Consider the following 19,475-nt stretch of genomic DNA (forward strand, 5'->3'; position numbering starts at 1 on the left):
GGCATTCGCCGGTTCAGATCCCAGGTGCGTACATGACACCGTGTGACAGAAGCCATGCTGTGGTAGGCGTCCCACATATAAAGCAGAGGAAGATGGGCATGGATGTTAGATCAGGGCCAGTCTTCCTCAGCAAAAAGAGGAGGATTGGTAGCAGTTAGCTCAAGGCTAATCTTCCTCAAAAAAGAAAAAAAAAAAGATTTTCTTTCTCATGGAAAATTCATAGAGACATGCAAGAAACCATTGAATAGTTATTTCTAGGGAGTGAAAACTTGGAGTTTGCAGCTGGAAGGAAACTCATCTTTCATTGTATATTCTTGTATTATCTTTCAGTTTTTAACCATATGCCTATATTATGTTTATACATTTCGGAAAGATCCACTTCCCTTAGAAGGTATTCCTTAACTTCTTCCCTAGTGTGCTTATCATTATCATTGTCTATATGCTCCCTTTTCTATATTTTATTATTTTCACAGGTGCAGAAATACACCAAGTAACTGGTCAATTTAGCAAAGGTCTAAAATGAATTGACAGGTCTTTAAGATGATAAAATTTTATTATTGAAAAATTGAAGCTATATGTATTCTTGTTATAGTTATTTGCATGCTGTGATTATAATGAATATTTTCCCACAAAGCCATTGAAATTTTCAAATACTTTTATTTTTTTCTTCATTTTCTTTAATGAATTCAGAAACAGAAACATGCTTTAGTGAAAGAAAAAAGGAAGAGAAAAGTTTAATTAAAAACATCTAAATCTTAGCAATATACCTAAAGTGTTCATTTTTAATTTTTCTTTATTATATGCTTCACTTGATGTTATATAGGATATGAATCCTTAAAAGTTGCAAGTTACATATGATTTATAAGAATATTTGTGAAATATTTTTTATCATTTGGTTTTGCTCTTTCTGTACATCTTTTGGTTTATTCCTGTTTCTTCTGGTGTTTTTCTTAGATTACTAAGTTGCCATCATATCTTAAAAGTCTTAGTTGTATTTTATGTAATTATATATCATTGAGAACACAATTTGAAAGTATCATGCTGAGTTTTGTTTATGAAGAGAGCAGTGAGAATTGTTTGTTATGGCCAGCATCGTAATGCTAACCGCTATCTGAAATTAGACAAGACTCCCAATAGGCAAGCGAGGTAGGCACAGATAGGCTTGAGGAGTTTTGCTGAGATTGATAGGGTTTCCATCCAATCGAATGTCCTCTAGGGCCTTTCGAATATAAGTCAAATTTTTAACATTGCAGAAGGTGTCTTCATGCATCTCCAGAATGTTGTTATTCTGAAAAAGATGGAAATATCTTATAAGACAAGATATAACGTATCCTTAGTATTGATTAATAACGTCATCCATTTGCTTCACCTCCGTTTCTATTCTTTTGTTCCTTCTCTCATCCGAAAAGGCATGTTATGTGATTATTATACATCAAGCACTTTCTGGGTAATGGGGATAAGTCAATTAACAAATAGACACATGCTTGCCCATATGGAGCTTATACTTCAGTAATGGGAACATAAGATAAGGAGGTGAAAAAACAAATTTAAAGGAAAAGAGTTATTTCCAAAACAATGAGAACTATGAAGAAAGGATGGTGATTGTGAAAAGTTGTCTTAAGAGATAGCAATAGAACTGAGAATGGAATGACAAGAAGACATGTCCATGGAAAGAGCCAAGGTAAGAATATCCCAGGTGGAGAGAACCCAACTTCAGATTCTGAGTCATTAGCATGGAATGTTCAAGAATGAGAAAAAAGTCAAGATGGCTAAAGTGAAGGGAGGGAGACAGTGAATAAATATCAGAAAGATAAGCTGGGTCCAGAACTAGATGTTTAAAGATAGTTTTATTGAGTGTATGTCACTTACCATAAAATTCAGCCATTTTAAGCGTATAGTTCAGTGATTTTCAATATGTTCACAGACTTGTATAAGCATCACAACTTAATTTGAGAACATTTTAAACATCCCCAAAAGAAACCCCATAGATATTAGCCAAAGATATTAGTAATAACTCCCCATTTTCCCCTACCTCTAGCCCCTGGCAACTTCTAAACTATTTTCTTTTTCTATGGATTTTCCTATTCTGAACATTTCACATAAATGGTATCATACAATGTTTCATCTTTTGTGACTGGGTTCTTCCACTTAGAATTGTATTTTCAAGGTTCATACATGTTCTAGCATGTATCAGTACCACCTTCTTTTCTGAAGAAGAAGATTAGCCCTGAGCTAACTTCTGCTGCCAATCCTCCTCTTTTTGCTGAGGAAGTCTGGCCCTGAGCTAACATCCATGCCCATCTTCCTCTACTTTATATGTGGGATGCCTACCACAGCATGGCTTGCCAAGTAGTGCCATGTCCACACCCGGGATACAAACCAGCAAACCCCAGGCCGCCAAAGCAAAATGTGACCACTTAACCGCTGTGGCACTGGGCTGGCCCCCACCTTATTTTTTATTGCCCAATAATATTCGGCTTTACAGCTATATCACATTTTTGTTTATCCATTCATCAGTTAATAGGAATTTGAATTGTTTCCAATCTTTGGTTCTCATGAATAATGCTTCTATGAACATTTGTGTGCAACTTTGTTTGGACATATGTTTTCAATTCTCTTAGGTATATACCTAGGGGTTGAATTACTGAGTCATACAGTAACTTTATGTTTAAAATTCTGAAGACCTGTCAAACTGTTTTCCAAAGTAGCTGCACCATTTTACCCTTCTTCCAACAATGTATGATGGTTCCAGTTTCTCTTCATCCTAAGCAACACTTGCAATTGTCTGTCTCTTTTATTTTAGCCAACTAAGTGGGTGTGAAGTGGTATCCCATTGTGGTTTAGTTCATTGTTAGTGTATAGAAATACAGTTAATATTTTATATTGATTTTATAATGTGCCACATTGCTGAATTCATTTATTAGTTCAGATAGTTTAGTGAATTACCTCTGACTAAAACTGAGACACAGGAAGGTTCAGATATTTGTCCAATCATTAAATATTGTTGGGAGTAGAATTGCAGCTCAGGGAATCTGCTTTTGCCAGGGCTGCTATTCTTTTCTTTCTTTTTTTGGAGGGGGATGAAGAGTGGCCCTGACCTAACATCTGTTGCCAATCTTCCTCTTTTTGCTTGAGGAAGATTGTCACTGAGCTAATGTCCCTGCCAATCTTCCTCTATTTTATGTGGAATGCCGCTACAGTGTGGCTTGATGAATGGTGCTAGGTCTGTGGCTGGGATCCGAACCTGCAAACCCCGGGCCACCAAAGCAGAGCACACAAATTTAACCACTATGCCACTGGTCCAGCTCCAAGGGGCTGTTATTCAAAATCACTATAATATATGTCAGCAAACATTTTTCAAAGAAATCAAAAAAGAGAATTTTTATTAAAATCATTAGAGACATATATAAATTGAAGACAATGTAAAATAAAAAACTTTATGCTGAATATTGGTGAGGTGGTTGTGAAAGAGGAATATTTTAAAAGGTACACTTAATGCCTTTTTAAACCTTAGACTAGAGAATGTAAAGCCAATTTACTTCAAAAATATCTCATATTGTATATCCAAGCATATTCTGTTTAAATATAAGATCAGAGGACTCATTACTTTGCAGAGTCAATATCATCACAGACAATAGTAACAAGATTTAAATCAGAATTGGAAAACACATTCCAAAATTTCCTTGAGGATTCCCTTGAAAATCCTCCTTCCAGTCATAAACAATGCCAGAAATCCTCATATACATAGAAACTTGCCCCCAGAAAAACAGAGACCAAGAGAGAAACATTCAGAAACAGAGTGAGAACTAGAAAGGACATATATATTAAGGAAATAAACACAGCCAGAAAAAGTCTCGAAAAAGACAAATATCCAAGACTCATAGACAGATATACACACAAAGACACTCAAAAAAAGTATGGAAAGATATATATTAATAGGAATAAAAGAAAAGACACAGATGTAAATATTTACAGAATCCACAGAGAAAAACACAGGAATCTGAGACCTGCTCTAGCGTAGCAAAATCACTTCTTGTGACGGCTTGCACTTTTTCTCTAAAAAACTGTAATATTACACTATGGTATTATTTCTTTGAGCACACAATGGATGTGTTGTCTACAGATTTATTCCACAGAACAGATGAAATTAGTAGAGAAAGTTGATTACAGCTGTAGACCAAAAGTTACTCACATCTGAAATAAGAAATAATTTATCTTTCTTTGTTTTAATAACCAAAAATGTTTGTTTTAATTGAGCATATTTTTAATCTATTTAAATGAAATATATTTAGCAAATATTAGATCATAGCACTTTTGAAAATATGTTTTCATTTATTACTTCAAAGATAAAATGTAGCTTAATGGAATTCAAAATAACGCAAACTTTCAAATATGTTGGTTTAGAAAAAACTGCATTTTCTTAAACCAGAGAGATTGAAATCTATCATCTCTCAGTAGATAGGAATGTTATAGAACATAAATTGAATTTAATTCACTACATAAAGGCTGAAATTGACATATTTCCCCCTGAGAACTAGAAATCAAATTAGATTTTTCTTTCCCTTTTTTCTTTCTATTTCTAATCCTTACACACTTCTTCAGCAGATGAAGCTTGCAATTTTCATAAGAAGCTTTGTGTGTCAAAAAGACGTATTATGGTTTGGCAAAGAATGAAAATAAAGACCAAGGTTATGAGAAACAAACCAGTATACATAGGGTCATGAATGTACAAATACCTTGTACTCATATTGAGAGAGAAGGAATGAGAGAGTGAGGAAAAAGAAGAAAAATTGTCACAGTGTCTCAACATGCTATTATGAACAGCTTTTCGCATCCCAAATTCTTCCTGGGCTTTTGTTTTCTGTGGAACTGTTGAGTAGACCTTACTAGCGGAAGCCTACCTGGAGGTGAAGGGCCCGCAGATTTTCTGGGAGTGGCAGAGGGATGTGGTCCAAGTTGTTATCGGTGAGGTAGAGATGATGGAGATCATACATATCCTGTAAACATTCCAAATGTAGGGACTTAATAAAAATTAGTGGTGCCATTAGTTGTATTTTCCCTTTCCTGTTCATGCAACTATTTGTAAAATAACTCATGCCTGTTCAGGTCTTGTTTTGTAAAGTTGAGGCAGATTAGTTTCCTAAGTTAGTAGACAGTTCAAATGAGTTTTGGAAGAACTGATGGCAAGCAGATATCTCTTGATGATAATGGAACATGCTTCTCAATCTCTAAGAACTGTCCACTCTAACTTTCTCAATTTAAACAAGTTAGTGACTCCATTTAAGACATTCTGCAATGGGATTTTGTAAAGCAGAGCAAGAATTTCCTTCATGTTATAGGGGTGGAGAAATGAGGATTTCTCCCCCAACAAAAGCCTGCTCTCTCTAGCCTAAGTAGAGGGAAAAGGGCAGCCTAGCAAGACAGAACACATTGAGACAATAACAGGCCTATTCTAGCCAAATTCCACAGCACAACCTGTTACTCACCAACACCCATGCCAACAAATGCTGAGTGGGGAGACTAGACTTTGACCCTTACTTAATGAGGTGCACTAATTCCCTTGCCCACTAGGGCGGCGTCACAGGAGGGTTGGTGGAGAGAGAAGACTTTCGTTCTTTCCCAGTGTTACCTTACAAGTCCACATGACTCCCTGTAGCCTCCATGGAGTAATGTGATGTCCCTTCAAACAGTATTTTAAATTTGTTTGTTCAACATATATTTAGAGAATGAACTTGTTCAGAGTAAGAGTGGGTAAGAAAGCCAGCTGGTTACTGTTTCCAGACTCTATGTTGTTATTCCAAGCAAGTCACTCCTGCCCCAAACTTGCTTCCTTCACTTAGAAAACAAAGTTCCTAAGATTAACTGAATCCATCTTCTTTACAAGGTATTTTAGAAGACTTCTACTCTCAAGGCACCACCCACTCCCTGTACAAGCATTTATCCTTTTAACTACACAAAATGCTCTCCCTGAGTGGAGTTATTGGCAAATACAAATTATCTGACTTATACCATTTCCAGGTGCAATTTATAGATTGGTGCTCCGGATAGCCACCCACTTCTTACGCGAGCTCTGCTTTCTGTTCTTGGTGATTGATCATCCTCAGAACATACCAAACACAGTATTTCCCAAAAGAGTGTTGTAAAGTTTATTTTAGGAGTTAAAAGTCTCATCATATTTAATCCCTTTATAGAAATAAAAAGGCTAGTCATTGACAGCAAATGGAGTGGGAAGATGAAAGTCTTTCATAACCACACTTAAAACTCACTTTAAATGCTTCCTGCTTTATTCCTTTCCTTCCAAGTCTGTTGTTGCTAATATCAATAAATGTCAACGTAGTTGGCAATTCTGGGAGCTGCCTTATTTTGTTGTCACGCAGGACAAGCTCTCGGAGTTGAGGCAGCTTTCTGAATGCATCTTCATCAATCTCAGATATTAAATTTGATGTCAGATCAATCCTTCTTAAATCATCTAGAAGAAAAAATGAAGTGGTTAAATATTCTTGAATATATTTTGCTCACATAAAAATATGAATATAAATTTTCCCACATGCAAGCAAATTTAAATAGGAATTTAGCAGTGGACAACTAATGAAATAATGATTTCTAACTACTGTACAAAATTTAATTGTTTCCTCCTAATACTATTCATATTTGTGCACTTACAAGAAAGTGTAACTTTAGTAGAGAAATGGGCATGTTATATTTAAAATAGTCTTTGACCTATATTCTACATAAACTTTCTCTGAATTTTACTAGTTAAAATGTTTTCCTCAGTGATGGCAGATTGTTGTATTATCTAAAAGTCAAAGATACATTTTTCTTAAAATAAAAGCATTAAGAATTTGTCAAGTGATTAAAACACTTTATGAAGAGAAGTACCAAAATTCTTCCAAATTGACAATCATTATAAAGTCAGAATGTTGGCTTCCATTCATCATCATAAAGCAACCGTACTTGAGTGGAAGTCTCTTCAAACAAGCCAAATCCTAGTAAATATATGACCATGACATTTTACTCTTAATGTCATAACATTATAATGAGTTCTAGCTTATAAAATACAATATTTATGATTTCTATTTAGCTAAAAATAGTTTACTTGAAAATATCAACAATGATATAGTTTCATCATGACCTTTCATTATTTGTCATTTTTTGTTATAATTAAAACAAGCCTTCAAATATTTAAATAAGAAAAAAGAATTGATTTATGAGCCATATTTTATATTCAAGTTTCATTTTCAGTACCAACATTTTACAGGGCAAAAATCTTAGGAAAGTCTGTAAAGAAGAGAAGGACAATAGTGCTGTCATTCATACTTAGGCTTGCGAAATCGTTTTTGTTGATCTTTTTAATTTTGTTAAAGCGGGAATAGAAATAGGCGGTGTTCTTGGGCAGTGGAGGAATGGCGTCAAGTTCATGGTCATCACAGTACACGGTGGTGCTTATGCAAGTACACAGAAGGCAGGTTGGGAAGTCTGAAAGATAGAGGCAAATAATTACATGCAAGCAACAAAAGCAATTTCTAACAAATAATGTGATTAGGAATGTTTGGTAAACAAGGTTAGAGTCTCATACAGACCATCCTGGTATAGTTCATATTTTCTCATATAGTTTTCTGTGTGTGGAATAGTAAAGTCATATATACCAATTACAGCCACCCCAATAATTAGTATACTCTTTGTAATGTTTTAAAATTTTATTTTAAGTTACTGAGTGAATATGGAAATGTTGTTGCTTTTATACTTATTAGAAATTCTATTTTCAAATGGAAATTTTAAGATTGTGGTTTTTATAAATTTAAAACATCACATATAATATTTTTATTAGGTCTTTGGTTCAATATTTAAACACCCCATTGAACCAAAATCTGCTTCAAGAAAATGATAAGGTAATAATTATTAATATTAATTCACTCAATATGTAATTTATTCAATCTTTTGGGGTTTTTTTAGGAAGATTAGCCCTGACCTAACATCCAGTGCCAATCCTCCACTTTTTGCTGAGGAAGATTGGCCCTGAGCTAACATCCATGCCCATCTTCCTCTATTTTATATGTGTGACGCCTGCCACAGCATGGCTTGAGCAGCGATGCCTAGGTCCACGCCTGGGATCCGAACTGGAGAACCCCAGGCCACCGAGGCGGAGTGTGTGAACTTAACCACTGCTCCACTGGGCAGGCCCCTATTGAATTCTTTTTATGTAGATAGTACTGTGCTAACTGATGAAACAGTGGTGGGCACAAAGAGACACAGTCTATTTTATGATCTGCTATGTAAGATGAATGTTGATTACATAAATAAATAAAATGATGACTGTGATAAATGTCATGAAATATGACATAAGTATAAAATAGAGGAATTTGATCCAATCTGAGGGTCATGGTTCTCTGAGGAGGTGACACTTGAGCTGAGAGCTGCAAGAAGAGAAAGGGTTAAGATCTACAAGAGGAGAAGGAGTTGACTGTGCAGGTGGGAGGGAAGAGCATGCAGGCAGTGGAAGCAGCGTGTGCCAAGTTCCTTCACTTTGGAGGGACTGAAAGATGGTCCATGTAGCTACAGCACAGAGAGCATTGGAACCTGTGGGACATAACATTCATGGGCCTTATAGGCTGTGTTATAGTTTTTGTTCCTTATCCCAAGGATGAACAGCTAGGGGTATTACATGATTGATTTGCATGTTAAAATATCACTGTGAGGGCCGGCCCGATGGCACACCAGTTAAGTTCGTACGTTCAGCTTCAGCGGCCCAGGGTTTGTCTGTTCGGATCCTGGGTGTGGACATGGTACCACTTGGCAACCATGCTGTGGTAGGCATCCTACAAGTAAAGTAGAGGAAGATGGGCATGGATTTGAGCTCAGGGCTAGACTTCCTCAGCAAAAAGAGGAGGATTGGCAGCCGATGTCAGCTCAGGGTTAATCTTCCTCAAAAAAACAAACAAAAGATATCACTGTGCTTAAAGTTGTGGTGGAAGATTGAAGGAGGGCCAGTGAGCAGAGTGGAATGAGTTGTTTTCTAGATAAAAGGTGACGGTTGCTTGGCTAGGGAAATGGTGATATAAAAGGCAACAGACCCAAAAGATATTTAGGAGGCTGGATTATATTCCATCTCTCTCTATCATACACACGCAGACACAGACACACACAGACACACACACACCCCTCTACCCCTCCTTCACCTTCTGTTTAGTGGTCATGTAGAGGACATTGAGCTTCTAAGGGACATAGAGAAGCAATGACCAGAAGCCAGGGAGGAAAATAAGATGAGGCAGTATTATGGAGGCCAAGTGGAGAGAGAGTTTGGAGGAAAAGGGAACAGAAAACCATCTAAGGCTGCTGAGATGTCAGGAAAGTTCAGGACTGAAAATGTGTCTTGGATTAATTATTGAGGTGGTTATAGGAGACTTCAGTCAGAGCTATGGAGTGATGAGGCTGGAAGCCAGATTATAGTCAATTAAGGGGCAAGTTGGAGGTGAGAAAATAGTTAACAGCAAATATAAGCAATGCTATTGAGATGTCTGACTATGAAGAAGGAGGAAGGAGAGATGATGATAACTATAAGAAGACATTGGTGGTTTGTATGATGAGGGAAATTGACTAAAGAGGGAGAGATTTGAGGAAAAGGATCTGAAGGAGGAGAGGTTGAATATAAAACAGATCCTGAGAGGGCAGTAGGAAATGCGTCTCAAAGAACAGGGGAAGGGTTCACATCCCACTTGTGGGAGGACAGACAGTTCCTCCATTGTAATAGGAGGAGAGGGAGATAAGGTGCATCGATGGAGATGTAGGTGAAGTGTATGTCTGAAAATAGAAAGACCAAAGAGCTGCCGAGAGGAAGATGCATTTTCATGGTGAAGTAGGAGGCTAAGCTCTCTGATGAGCTTGAGGAGTAAAGGGAGGAAGGCAGCAAGGGTTGTGAGAATGTGAGATGAATGGAGAAAGTGAAACAGCCTAGAGAGGGAGAGAAGAAAGTAATAGAAGAATTTCCCTGGTTTGCTCAGCAATCAATTCATCCCAACTTAACTGAGACTTTCCTGGTTTTAGCACTGAAAGTCCCCCATCTCGGGAACACTCACTGCCGGGCAAACTGGGACATTTGGTCGGCTTAGGTGAAAGATTCATTTCTGGTTTGTGATCACGAACTAGCGATGCACCTGTTAAGGTCTAATTGCTATCTTTAAACAGGAGAATCATTTACCATAACAACATCAGGAATGAAAACTATTTTAGGAATGGAAATCTACGCAAAAAAGTTTTAAGGGAGCTGTAAAATATTTAATACTTGCTAATTTATCCAATCATTATAAATTAATGTTTGCCACTTATCATAAATTTTTTTTAAACGTAAGGCATTTGATTCTTTCATATATTCATGGCTGTACTAATTTAGCAGTAATTGCTTAGGACAATTATATATATTCACACCAGTTGTAATTTAATTCTAGTTTTTCCTCATAACTCAAGCATACTTTATACAGCTTCAGAATATTATTTTTAGAAATTTGTATTCATAGTAAAATAATACGATATTTTGATTTTTAACGTTCTAAATATTTCCAAACTATTTAACTTTCATAAATGTATAAGATTTAAATTTAATTTTAAAGTTTAGAATTTCTGGTGATGTTTCTCTGGAAATTAAAATGTGAGTTAAACTTTTAACTTCGTTACCCATGCTCAGACTACTTTAGAGACAAAATTTTTTTAAAATTCATATTTTTATATTGTTTCAAAACTGACAGTGCTGAAGCATGATTTTGACTAAAGCTTTGAAAAAGATTGGACATTATGCTTTTCTGTTGTTCCTGGCTCAGCTGAAAGACCACGAGTACATGTAATGATGCCAGATCAGTCAACTTTTGAAGGATCTGAAATTACTTAAAAATAAGTAATGTTCTAGGGCTATTTAATTTCCCCATCTGAGGGCTTTCTGCTGGGTACTTACATTTCCTTCTCATTGTGTATGTAACTCCCTGGTTCTTTCTGTAGATGTTCTACAACTTCATAGAAAGTTAACTATGTGGAAAGAATATGATGTGCTCGTGAAAGGCAAGATTGAGTGGTCTCTGCTTGCATTCCAGCACCCCTACATCCACCTCCATGATCTTGGACAACCTTCATAGTACTTTGGAGTTCCACTTTTCCTATTTATAAAGTGGAGATAACAATACCTAGTACATAGCATTGTTGTGACTTTTCAAAGAGTTAATGTACATAAAACACTTTTATGGCTGACCTATCAGCAGCATTTCATAAATGCCGACTTTTTATATTACTTATTGGCGAACAGTTGAAAACTCAGAGCAGCAGAGAATAGATTGGTGGTTACCAGGGGCTGTACCAGGAGAGGGGGACATAGAGAGTTGTTCAATGGGTACAAAGTTTCAGTTATGAAAAATTAATAAGTTCTAGAGATCTGCTGTTCAGCATAGTGCCTATAGCTAATAATATTGTATTGTACTCTGAAAAATTCGTTGAGAGTAAAAAAAAGGATAAACTCTTCTACCAATAACAGAATAATGAGAATAACTAACATTTATAATGTTTACTATGGGCCAGGCACTAAATTCATTCATTTAATCCTTATAACAACTATATTAGGTAAGATCTGTTATTTATTATCCTGTTTTTTAGATGAGGAAACTAAGGCAAAAAAAAATATTGACCACCTCGCTCAAGACTCTATCCAGCAAGTTGCAAAGCCTGGATTTGAATGCTTTTCTCTCTCTTTCTTTCCTCAGTATGTTCTGCACAGACTTTTCTCATATTACCTGTACCACATTCTTGCCTCTAAGTTTGTTTACACGTCTGTGTCCTTGTACTAGACAGAAATATCTTTGAGAACAGTAGTTATTTTAAGATAAGTATTGTATGTCCAGAACTTAGAGTACAGAGATGCTCGATAGTAACTGGACCTTTGCAATGGGAAGCCTACTCATTTGTAATACACCACCTCATTGTGCCATTCTCCATTTGTGTAAAACTATTCTGTGTCAGTCCGCTTGAGCTTCCCAAAGATGGACAGTGACAAATTCTAAGAAGAAATATAGACAAATCATAGAAACTCATTTAGCACTAGGAATTCCTTCTCATTAACTAAACGATTCTGGTTTTAGACCACCTTCAGGCCATGTGAGATGAAGTCCAATGATACGAACGCTTTCTTCTCTTTTCCTCTCTCTGCTTCATCCTAGGACTGAATGAGAACAAGCCTGTTTTCCAATAAGTACACAGACAAGAATCAGAACAGGCTCGCTTCAAATCCAGTGTGCGAAACTAGTAGATATGTGATCTCTGGAAAGTTCCTACCCTTTCTGAGCCAGTTTCTCTCGGTAACAATGAAAAGAATAATAGTAACACCTTCTGGGGAGGTTGTAATAGTCAAATGAGGTAATATGAAGTGCTGAGCATTATGGCCCACAGATAGCTCAATCAAGGTAAAATGTTATTATTACTGTTACTGTCATCACCGTCATCATCATCATCACCTTATCACTTTGAATTACTATGGTCTGATCTCTCAGACACAGATTCTAATTTTGCTAACAGAGTATCATTTGTTCTACAAATGCATTCTCCCATGAAGGTTTTGAGTAATGAAGCCAGACAAATATTTCCATCCCAAATCTTTGGTTATTTGATCACTCCCATCAGACCAAAACCGAATTATTAAAACTGTTTTATATTTGAATACAAAATACATGTGTATCTCCTCCTTTATACCCAGCCTATTCCAAAACTTTCTCCTTGGGTCATGAGGGCTCCCTATGGAGTTGGAGCTTGGCAGTTTCAAGGAAGGAACAAGTGGATGTAGTTACAATTCAGCTTGGATGGACCTGACCTTCATTGGTGTGTGGGCCCAGAACCCCGGGAAATTCAGGCTCCTGTGGGGAAGAGCCATCAATCAGCCTGGGGGTGGACTCCTCCTCCTCCTCCTCCTCGGCCTCTTCTGGCTGTGGGGGCGGGGTCAGGAGCTCTCTGTTCCCTGAAGGCATCACTGTCACTACTTCAGTCTGAAAAAGAAGCAGAATTCATTCCATCAGGCAACCTTCTCAATCACCCTGTGTGGCAGTGACACAACTTAAAAATGTTCCCATCTTTGCCACAAGAGGTCATTCATGTTCTGAAGTTCAACACAGTATGGTTTGCTTGCCTGGGAGGGCACATGTGGTTCTAATTACAGCTATTGTTGTTTTTAATTAATTTGGTTTCTCAAATCTTAGTAATAGTTTCCAATGCCTTTTTTCTTTTGTCTTTTTGCTCTTTTAAACATCCTGGTATGTTTATTTCATAGGTTTAAAAAAAAACTTATTTATTATTTTCTAAATATATAGCCTTACAAGAATGCATTATTTTTGTGAAAGATTCAAATTAATCCAGAAATGTGCAAAATAAAATCCAAAAGTCCCCTTCAGCCTGCAGTGCTAATTCTACTCCTGTTGAAGATAATGACCAGTTAGAGATTGACATGTATGTTCCAGTCCTTTCAATCTTTGGTCTTCTACGTTCAAATATTCTGTTTCTTTGTGGAAACTCATACTTCTTCTAATTGTATTTTACTGAAAAGTATCCTTTCTACTAAAATAAAATTTATGGAGACATAAAAGCTTTATGATTTTATTATAATATGCCATTTCTCATATATTTTCAATATTATTTTAAATAACAAGTATTACCAACAATATTTGGGCATGTTAAAATGGACCTTTTTGAGAGCTTTTACAATAGGAGTCATTCATAAGTTTGAAAAAATTCTCAAAGATGTTTTCAGAAATTATGTTTTAGATTACACTTGCTTTTGTCCTTATTTGCATATTTTGAATAATGAGGTTGTTGCTTCTAAGAGGGCTGTTTGCATTTAGAATAACCCCTCACTCTCCCATCTCTTCTTTTGTCTCCATGTCTATTCCTTCTATTAGCTATTTGACAACCTTGTAAGTTTGGACAGGAAATCTGCTCAAGACAATTGGCTGGGCAAGAAGCAGGACCCACCCTTTGGGGCCTAGTTTCTTCATGGCCTTCCCCAGAAATCCCAGATTCTCCTCTGACCACTCTGAAAGGAGCTTTTGCCCCTTTCCACCCACTTCTTTAAATAAAGCGAAACATTTTCACTAAAAAAGCAAAATAATGCACAAATTACTTTCTAACTTATTTAATATCAAAATGGCATGCCAACTACTACTCTCCCGTATAAAATAGGCACCTAATTGGGCCAGATATTTTCTGGACATTTTAAATAGATGTCTCAGATAACCATAACATTTTAAAGATACACATTATTTAATGTCATTTTTGATCATTTTGAATACAGTGCTTCGCAAATGAAAATTACCCTTTTAAAGAAACACTACACTTTCTTTTGTCAGTCTGAATTGTTTCTCCTGTGCTTTTGTAGTCTCTCTGTTCGGGCCCTTCCTACACTGTGTTGTGTTGCTTCCATCAGTCTTCTACCTTTCCAAGCCTACTAGGTGGTGTACTCTGAGTTGTGTCTCTTGTCTTTGTACCTCAAGGCTGTAGCATAATCGGCAATCAACAAGTACTTATTGAAGTATAGAAAAAACAAATTTGCTTGTCCAAAATATATCTAATTCACAGCTCTATGCTTACTTTAGAGATTTTGCTGGGAAGAATCAGTGAGCATGTTAATGCTTACTTTAATGCATTGAAAGCATAAAATCAAACCAAAAGCAAATCATACTGCATTTGTACATTAGGAAGCCAAAGTGAAGATATTATAAAAATTGGCTAGAAATCTCCACTTGAGAAGATTGGGCACACTTCCTTAAAGAGAGAGACATACGGTTTCCATCTGTAGGGTCAGAATGAGGCAGATTCAAAAGGAATGGATTTGCAGAGAGACCAAAAGGAGGCTCCAGGAAGAGCGGAAATTAAGACAGATGTTTCATGGAATGGAGGCAGCCTAAAGGGAGAAACACATTCCAGACACGTTGCCTTGAATCTTTAGCTTTGCAGGAAAAATGTTTGCACATACTTTTTACAGATCATTGTTTTTCCACTGATTTGATGTGAAGCTGTAAGATCTCACGTGTCATCCAGTATAATGAGGCAAAACAGCTTTTGTGTTTACCAGAAACTGTTCTGTTCATGCTTACTTGCTAATAAAATGTGAATGATGAAAAACTTTTAAAATCAACAGGGAGAAATGCCTTCTCAGTTCAGCAAAATTGCAGATCTATAACCTCAGAGTACTGTGCGTGGACAGCCTTTTGCCTTGCAGACATATTTATTCGGACTGTTGAATGAAGTGATTTAGCTTTGCGTCTTTTTTCCTCTTTTAACAAATTTCATACTGTGATATGTTTGGAGGCAATGCATGCAAAGACATGCAGCCAGGGAAACAGGGCCGCCTGGCTCTCCTTGTGGCAGACTTTTGTGCTTATGCTGCAGAAACCTAAATTTGGGCATAAACACAAATTGCCAGAAAACATTCCTGCCTCTTTTCTCAAGCTACAATTGGTAACACTCAAATGCAAATATAACTGAGCCTCTGATATAAATATTAATTCTTTTGAAGTTTTCCTCCATTCTTTTTCCTTTTACCTCCTTATTTTACTTTGACTTGCTTCCTACTGAACTGACTTTTTAATCTGTTCATGATATTTCCCTAAAGTTTAAAAACACAATACAAAGTGTCACTCCTACATATGACCTTGAGCTTAGTCACTACTGTACTTGAATATCTTCTTAGACCTAGTACCAGCAGGGTACGTTTCTGAGTTGATTGGTTTGCAGTAAGTTGTCCATTTCTAGTCTCTTAATTACCTGGTCCTAGAACTATAGATAATTTACATCATGGCAGACTGTGCTTGCTAGTACCTTCCATGTCCTTGCAAGGGCGTACCTATACCAGAGATGACAAACGAGTAGGCCACAGAGGGAGACCTGAATAGAGTGAGGTCTCAGCAGATGTCAGCCTGGAAAGATAATAGTGCAAAGAAAGGAGTCCTCAGGCCTGCCTCAGCCTCTGCACCCTGCACAGCCTTGACTCCGTGTAGACAACCCAGCACCTCAATACAACCTTGGGGTAAAGGAGACTGAAATGACCCTGAAGTGTCTCAAAGTTTCTGCTCCCTGGAGAAATAAGGCCTCTCAGCAGAAAATAATTCAGTTACATTTCTTGTCCCAGATTATGTGTACTGAGACTTTTACCGGCGATATTTCTATTGTTATCAATAACGCTGCAAAAGATCTGAGACCTTCATTCTCCGATAATTGGCAGAGCTGTCCATAGAAGAATCTTTCTATAAAAGTACTCAGCACCATTGTAAGTGACAATAACATTTGGTTAAAAGTAATTTTAATGAAATCCATGTATTATTTAGCAAAAAACCCATCTAAATGATCAATGTAACCATGTTGCTACCGTTAAGTCTACTTATTTTATTTGTCTTAATTTTAGGGTAAAAAAAATGAAAAATTAATGTGTTCAGAAACAACAGTCATGCTTCCTCCTGATTGCCTCATTTGCCACTGAATCCCTTCAGTACAAACTTCTTGTCAAACAGGCACATCATACTTGTTTAGGGCAGTCACGAATCATCTGCTACTGTTAAGCATTGTGTTTCAATCAATACAACGTGTTTTATTTTTTGGTATTTTAATAGTTTTTATTCTCAGCACTTAATCTGCAGCTAAGTTTCCAGTGAGGAACTCAATGAAGATGTAATATATGTGTGATGGAAAGAATCCTATGAAAGAATTCAAGTTACTCAGATTTGATTCCTACCTTTATGAATGAGTGAGAGGATCAGGAAACGAATGTAAGAATTTGTAAATGATGGAAGGTTCACCAGTTTTTACAGTTATCTAATCAACGAGGCTGAATGTCTATGTCAAGCATTACACTTAAGTTATGATCCCCTGTCCATTTTATTTGTCCTTATTATTTTCTAAACATCTGTCAATACCGTTATTTTTTCTCCCTGTCTGCCACCATTACCATAATCTAAGTTACTATCCTCTCTTGCCTGAAATACGACACTAGTCTACTTACAGGAAGTTGGGATCTCCTCTGGTCTGTATTCACTCTGCAGTGAGAATAAACTCTTAAAAAGATGAAATTGATCATGTCAACCCCTCTTAAAATCCTTCAATGGCTTTTTTTGTTCTTAATAACCACAAGAACAATGGCCTAGCAGAAGTGCTATAACATATTGGGTAGGAGGAAGGATTCAGACTAGATGAGTCGGAATCTAGCCTAGCTGTGAGACCTTGGGCAGGTTACTTTACCTCCCTGAACCCAGATTCTCTGTTTGTAAAATCCTCTTATAAATAGTACAGCTGTGTTAGGATGAAAATGTTAATACCCACAAAACACTTAGAATAATGTCCACACATAGTAAGTGCCATGGAAATGTTTACTACTATTTTTAGAATAAATGCAAAACTTTTTTACTTATAGGGTCCTCCTCATGGTTTGGCCCTTCTGGTGTCCTCTTCCTCCATCTCATACCAATTGTGCTCTTTTGCTGCACTGGCCATCTTTAGTTTATTATGCTCTTCTTCTGTAGGACAATTGCATGAACTAGTCATTCTGCTTGGAACTCCTTCCATTCCCCATATTTTTTTTTCCAAATTCATTTGATTTTTAAACAACTCTACTGAAGGTATAATTAATATACAAAAAACTGCACATATTTAATGTGTACAATTTGATGAGTGTGGATATATGCAAACATCTGTGGTGCCATCACCATAATTAGGGTAATAGACATATCCAACACCTCCCAAAGTTTCCTTGTAATTAACTGTTTCTTTTTTCCCTCATATCAAGTTGAAGTCTTACATCCTTGGAGAAGTGTCTCATTATCTATCTGACTTAGACAAACGTGTTTGGTGGCTCTCAGAGCATTGTGTACTTTTTGTTGGCACATCTACTGTTGCATTTGTGGTACATTTTTTTTTTAATTGTTGCAATTATTCCCTTCCTTAGATCCATGCCCCTTTGCAAAATGACTTTTCAGCTCCTATAATCAATAAGTAGAGGCTTAATTTCTCATCCCTTGAATTTTAAATTTAGACTGGCCTTCTGATTTGTTTTAGTCAACAGAATATATTGATGTTGTGTCACTTTTGTGGGTAGTTCTCCGGAAACATTGCTTGTTTCCATTTGCTCTCTAGGAACCCTGCTCCTTTGTCATATGAACAAGCTGAGGCCAGCCTGTTGGAAGATGAAAGAACACATGGAGTAGTGTGCCTAGCAATTAAGAGGCCTCCTGATCAATACTGTTGCATCAGTACAGGTAAATAATGGCAACTTTTGATATTTTAAGCGATTGTTTTGGATATCAGAGTAACAAGATATCTTAACATTCTAAACATGCATGAGAGAGCAGGTATAAAAAGAGATTAGTTATGGCTCAGACATCTCCATGTCTGCCAATAGACCTTCATTGTAGATGCAAACATATTGTCAAAGGAAACTAAAGGAGATGTGCTTTGACTTCATTTGATGAAACTGGTTTTGAATCTACTGCTGATCCAAAGATGTTGGTTAAGCGTGGTCTATATTTGAGAGAATGATGGAATTATACACCCAAAGTAAGAGCCACTCCATTGCACAACTCCTAGAGGCACTATTTATTTGGCATTGCATGTGAATGGTTCTCCCTGGATTACAGAATGTGATGACACTGCCTGAGTACATGTTAACGCTAAGTCATCAGTTAATCAGTCCTGACACCTAAGTTTCCCTTAATTTTCTTCATATCCTCTTTATGTATACTCCCTACAATTTGACAAAGCATCCCAACTTAGGCAGAGATGGGAAAATATTTTACTAATCTTTTCTTTGCTTATGTGTGCAATTGAGAAAAAGGACAGTACACTAAATCTCCGAAGACAGAGAAAGTATGTATATACTGAGATCCTTGTTGACTCATTTATTTTCATTGAAGAATGAAGATATAATTATTTCTATTAGGATAGGAAAAATAATGCAGATTTTAGTGTAGATATACATAGAGTCGGGGATAGTCATAGTGAGGTCCCCACTCAAGAAACTGAAGTTACATTAGATTGTTCTCATGATGTAAAACTGATCTTAAAAATGCACAATGAGACAAACAACTTCTCCCAAGCCCTCAGGAGCATCTCCTTGACTCTTGACTCGTTAGTGATGATAATACAGCTAAAGAAAGAAAAGTAAACTGAAGAAGATAGCCTAGACAATTGAGTTCAGGGGAGAATAGTAGGTTATTGTGGCCAGCATTGTTTGGAGGAGAGAAATATTAAAATTGTTGAGCATAAACAACACAGTCACTAAACAGATCATCTCTAACATGGGGAAGAGAGATTTTACTGGATCTTATCATGGGCTAGATGAAAATAACAGGGATGGATTGAATACTCACCATCTATGAGAACCTGCTATGCTCTTCATTGATTCTCATGTCATTCTCAGAACAACCCTATGCAGAAAGTATAATCATCGTGCACATTTGATAAACTTGTAAATG

At 36.7% G+C, this 19,475-nt stretch overlaps 1 protein-coding gene across 2 annotated transcripts in view; it reads right to left on the minus strand.

The window, feature by feature from the left end:
• Positions 1-655: 655 nt before the first annotated feature.
• EPYC (epiphycan) overlaps positions 656-19,475 on the minus strand; it is a 47,490-nt gene continuing 28,670 nt past the window's right edge. For both annotated transcript variants that reach the window (XM_014841268.3, XM_070507049.1), the window contains 5 exons: positions 12,839-13,010; positions 7,318-7,476; positions 6,267-6,469; positions 4,902-4,997; positions 656-1,288 (listed from right to left, as the gene is read on the minus strand). In XM_014841268.3, the coding sequence (XP_014696754.1) occupies positions 1,118-1,288; positions 4,902-4,997; positions 6,267-6,469; positions 7,318-7,476; positions 12,839-13,010 (801 nt within the window). In that variant the 3' untranslated portion in view covers positions 656-1,117. The remainder of the gene's footprint in view (positions 1,289-4,901; positions 4,998-6,266; positions 6,470-7,317; positions 7,477-12,838; positions 13,011-19,475) is intronic.

This window comes from Equus asinus, chromosome 4, assembly GCF_041296235.1.
Source record: "Equus asinus isolate D_3611 breed Donkey chromosome 4, EquAss-T2T_v2, whole genome shotgun sequence".
Taxonomy (NCBI): Eukaryota; Metazoa; Chordata; class Mammalia; order Perissodactyla; family Equidae; genus Equus; species Equus asinus.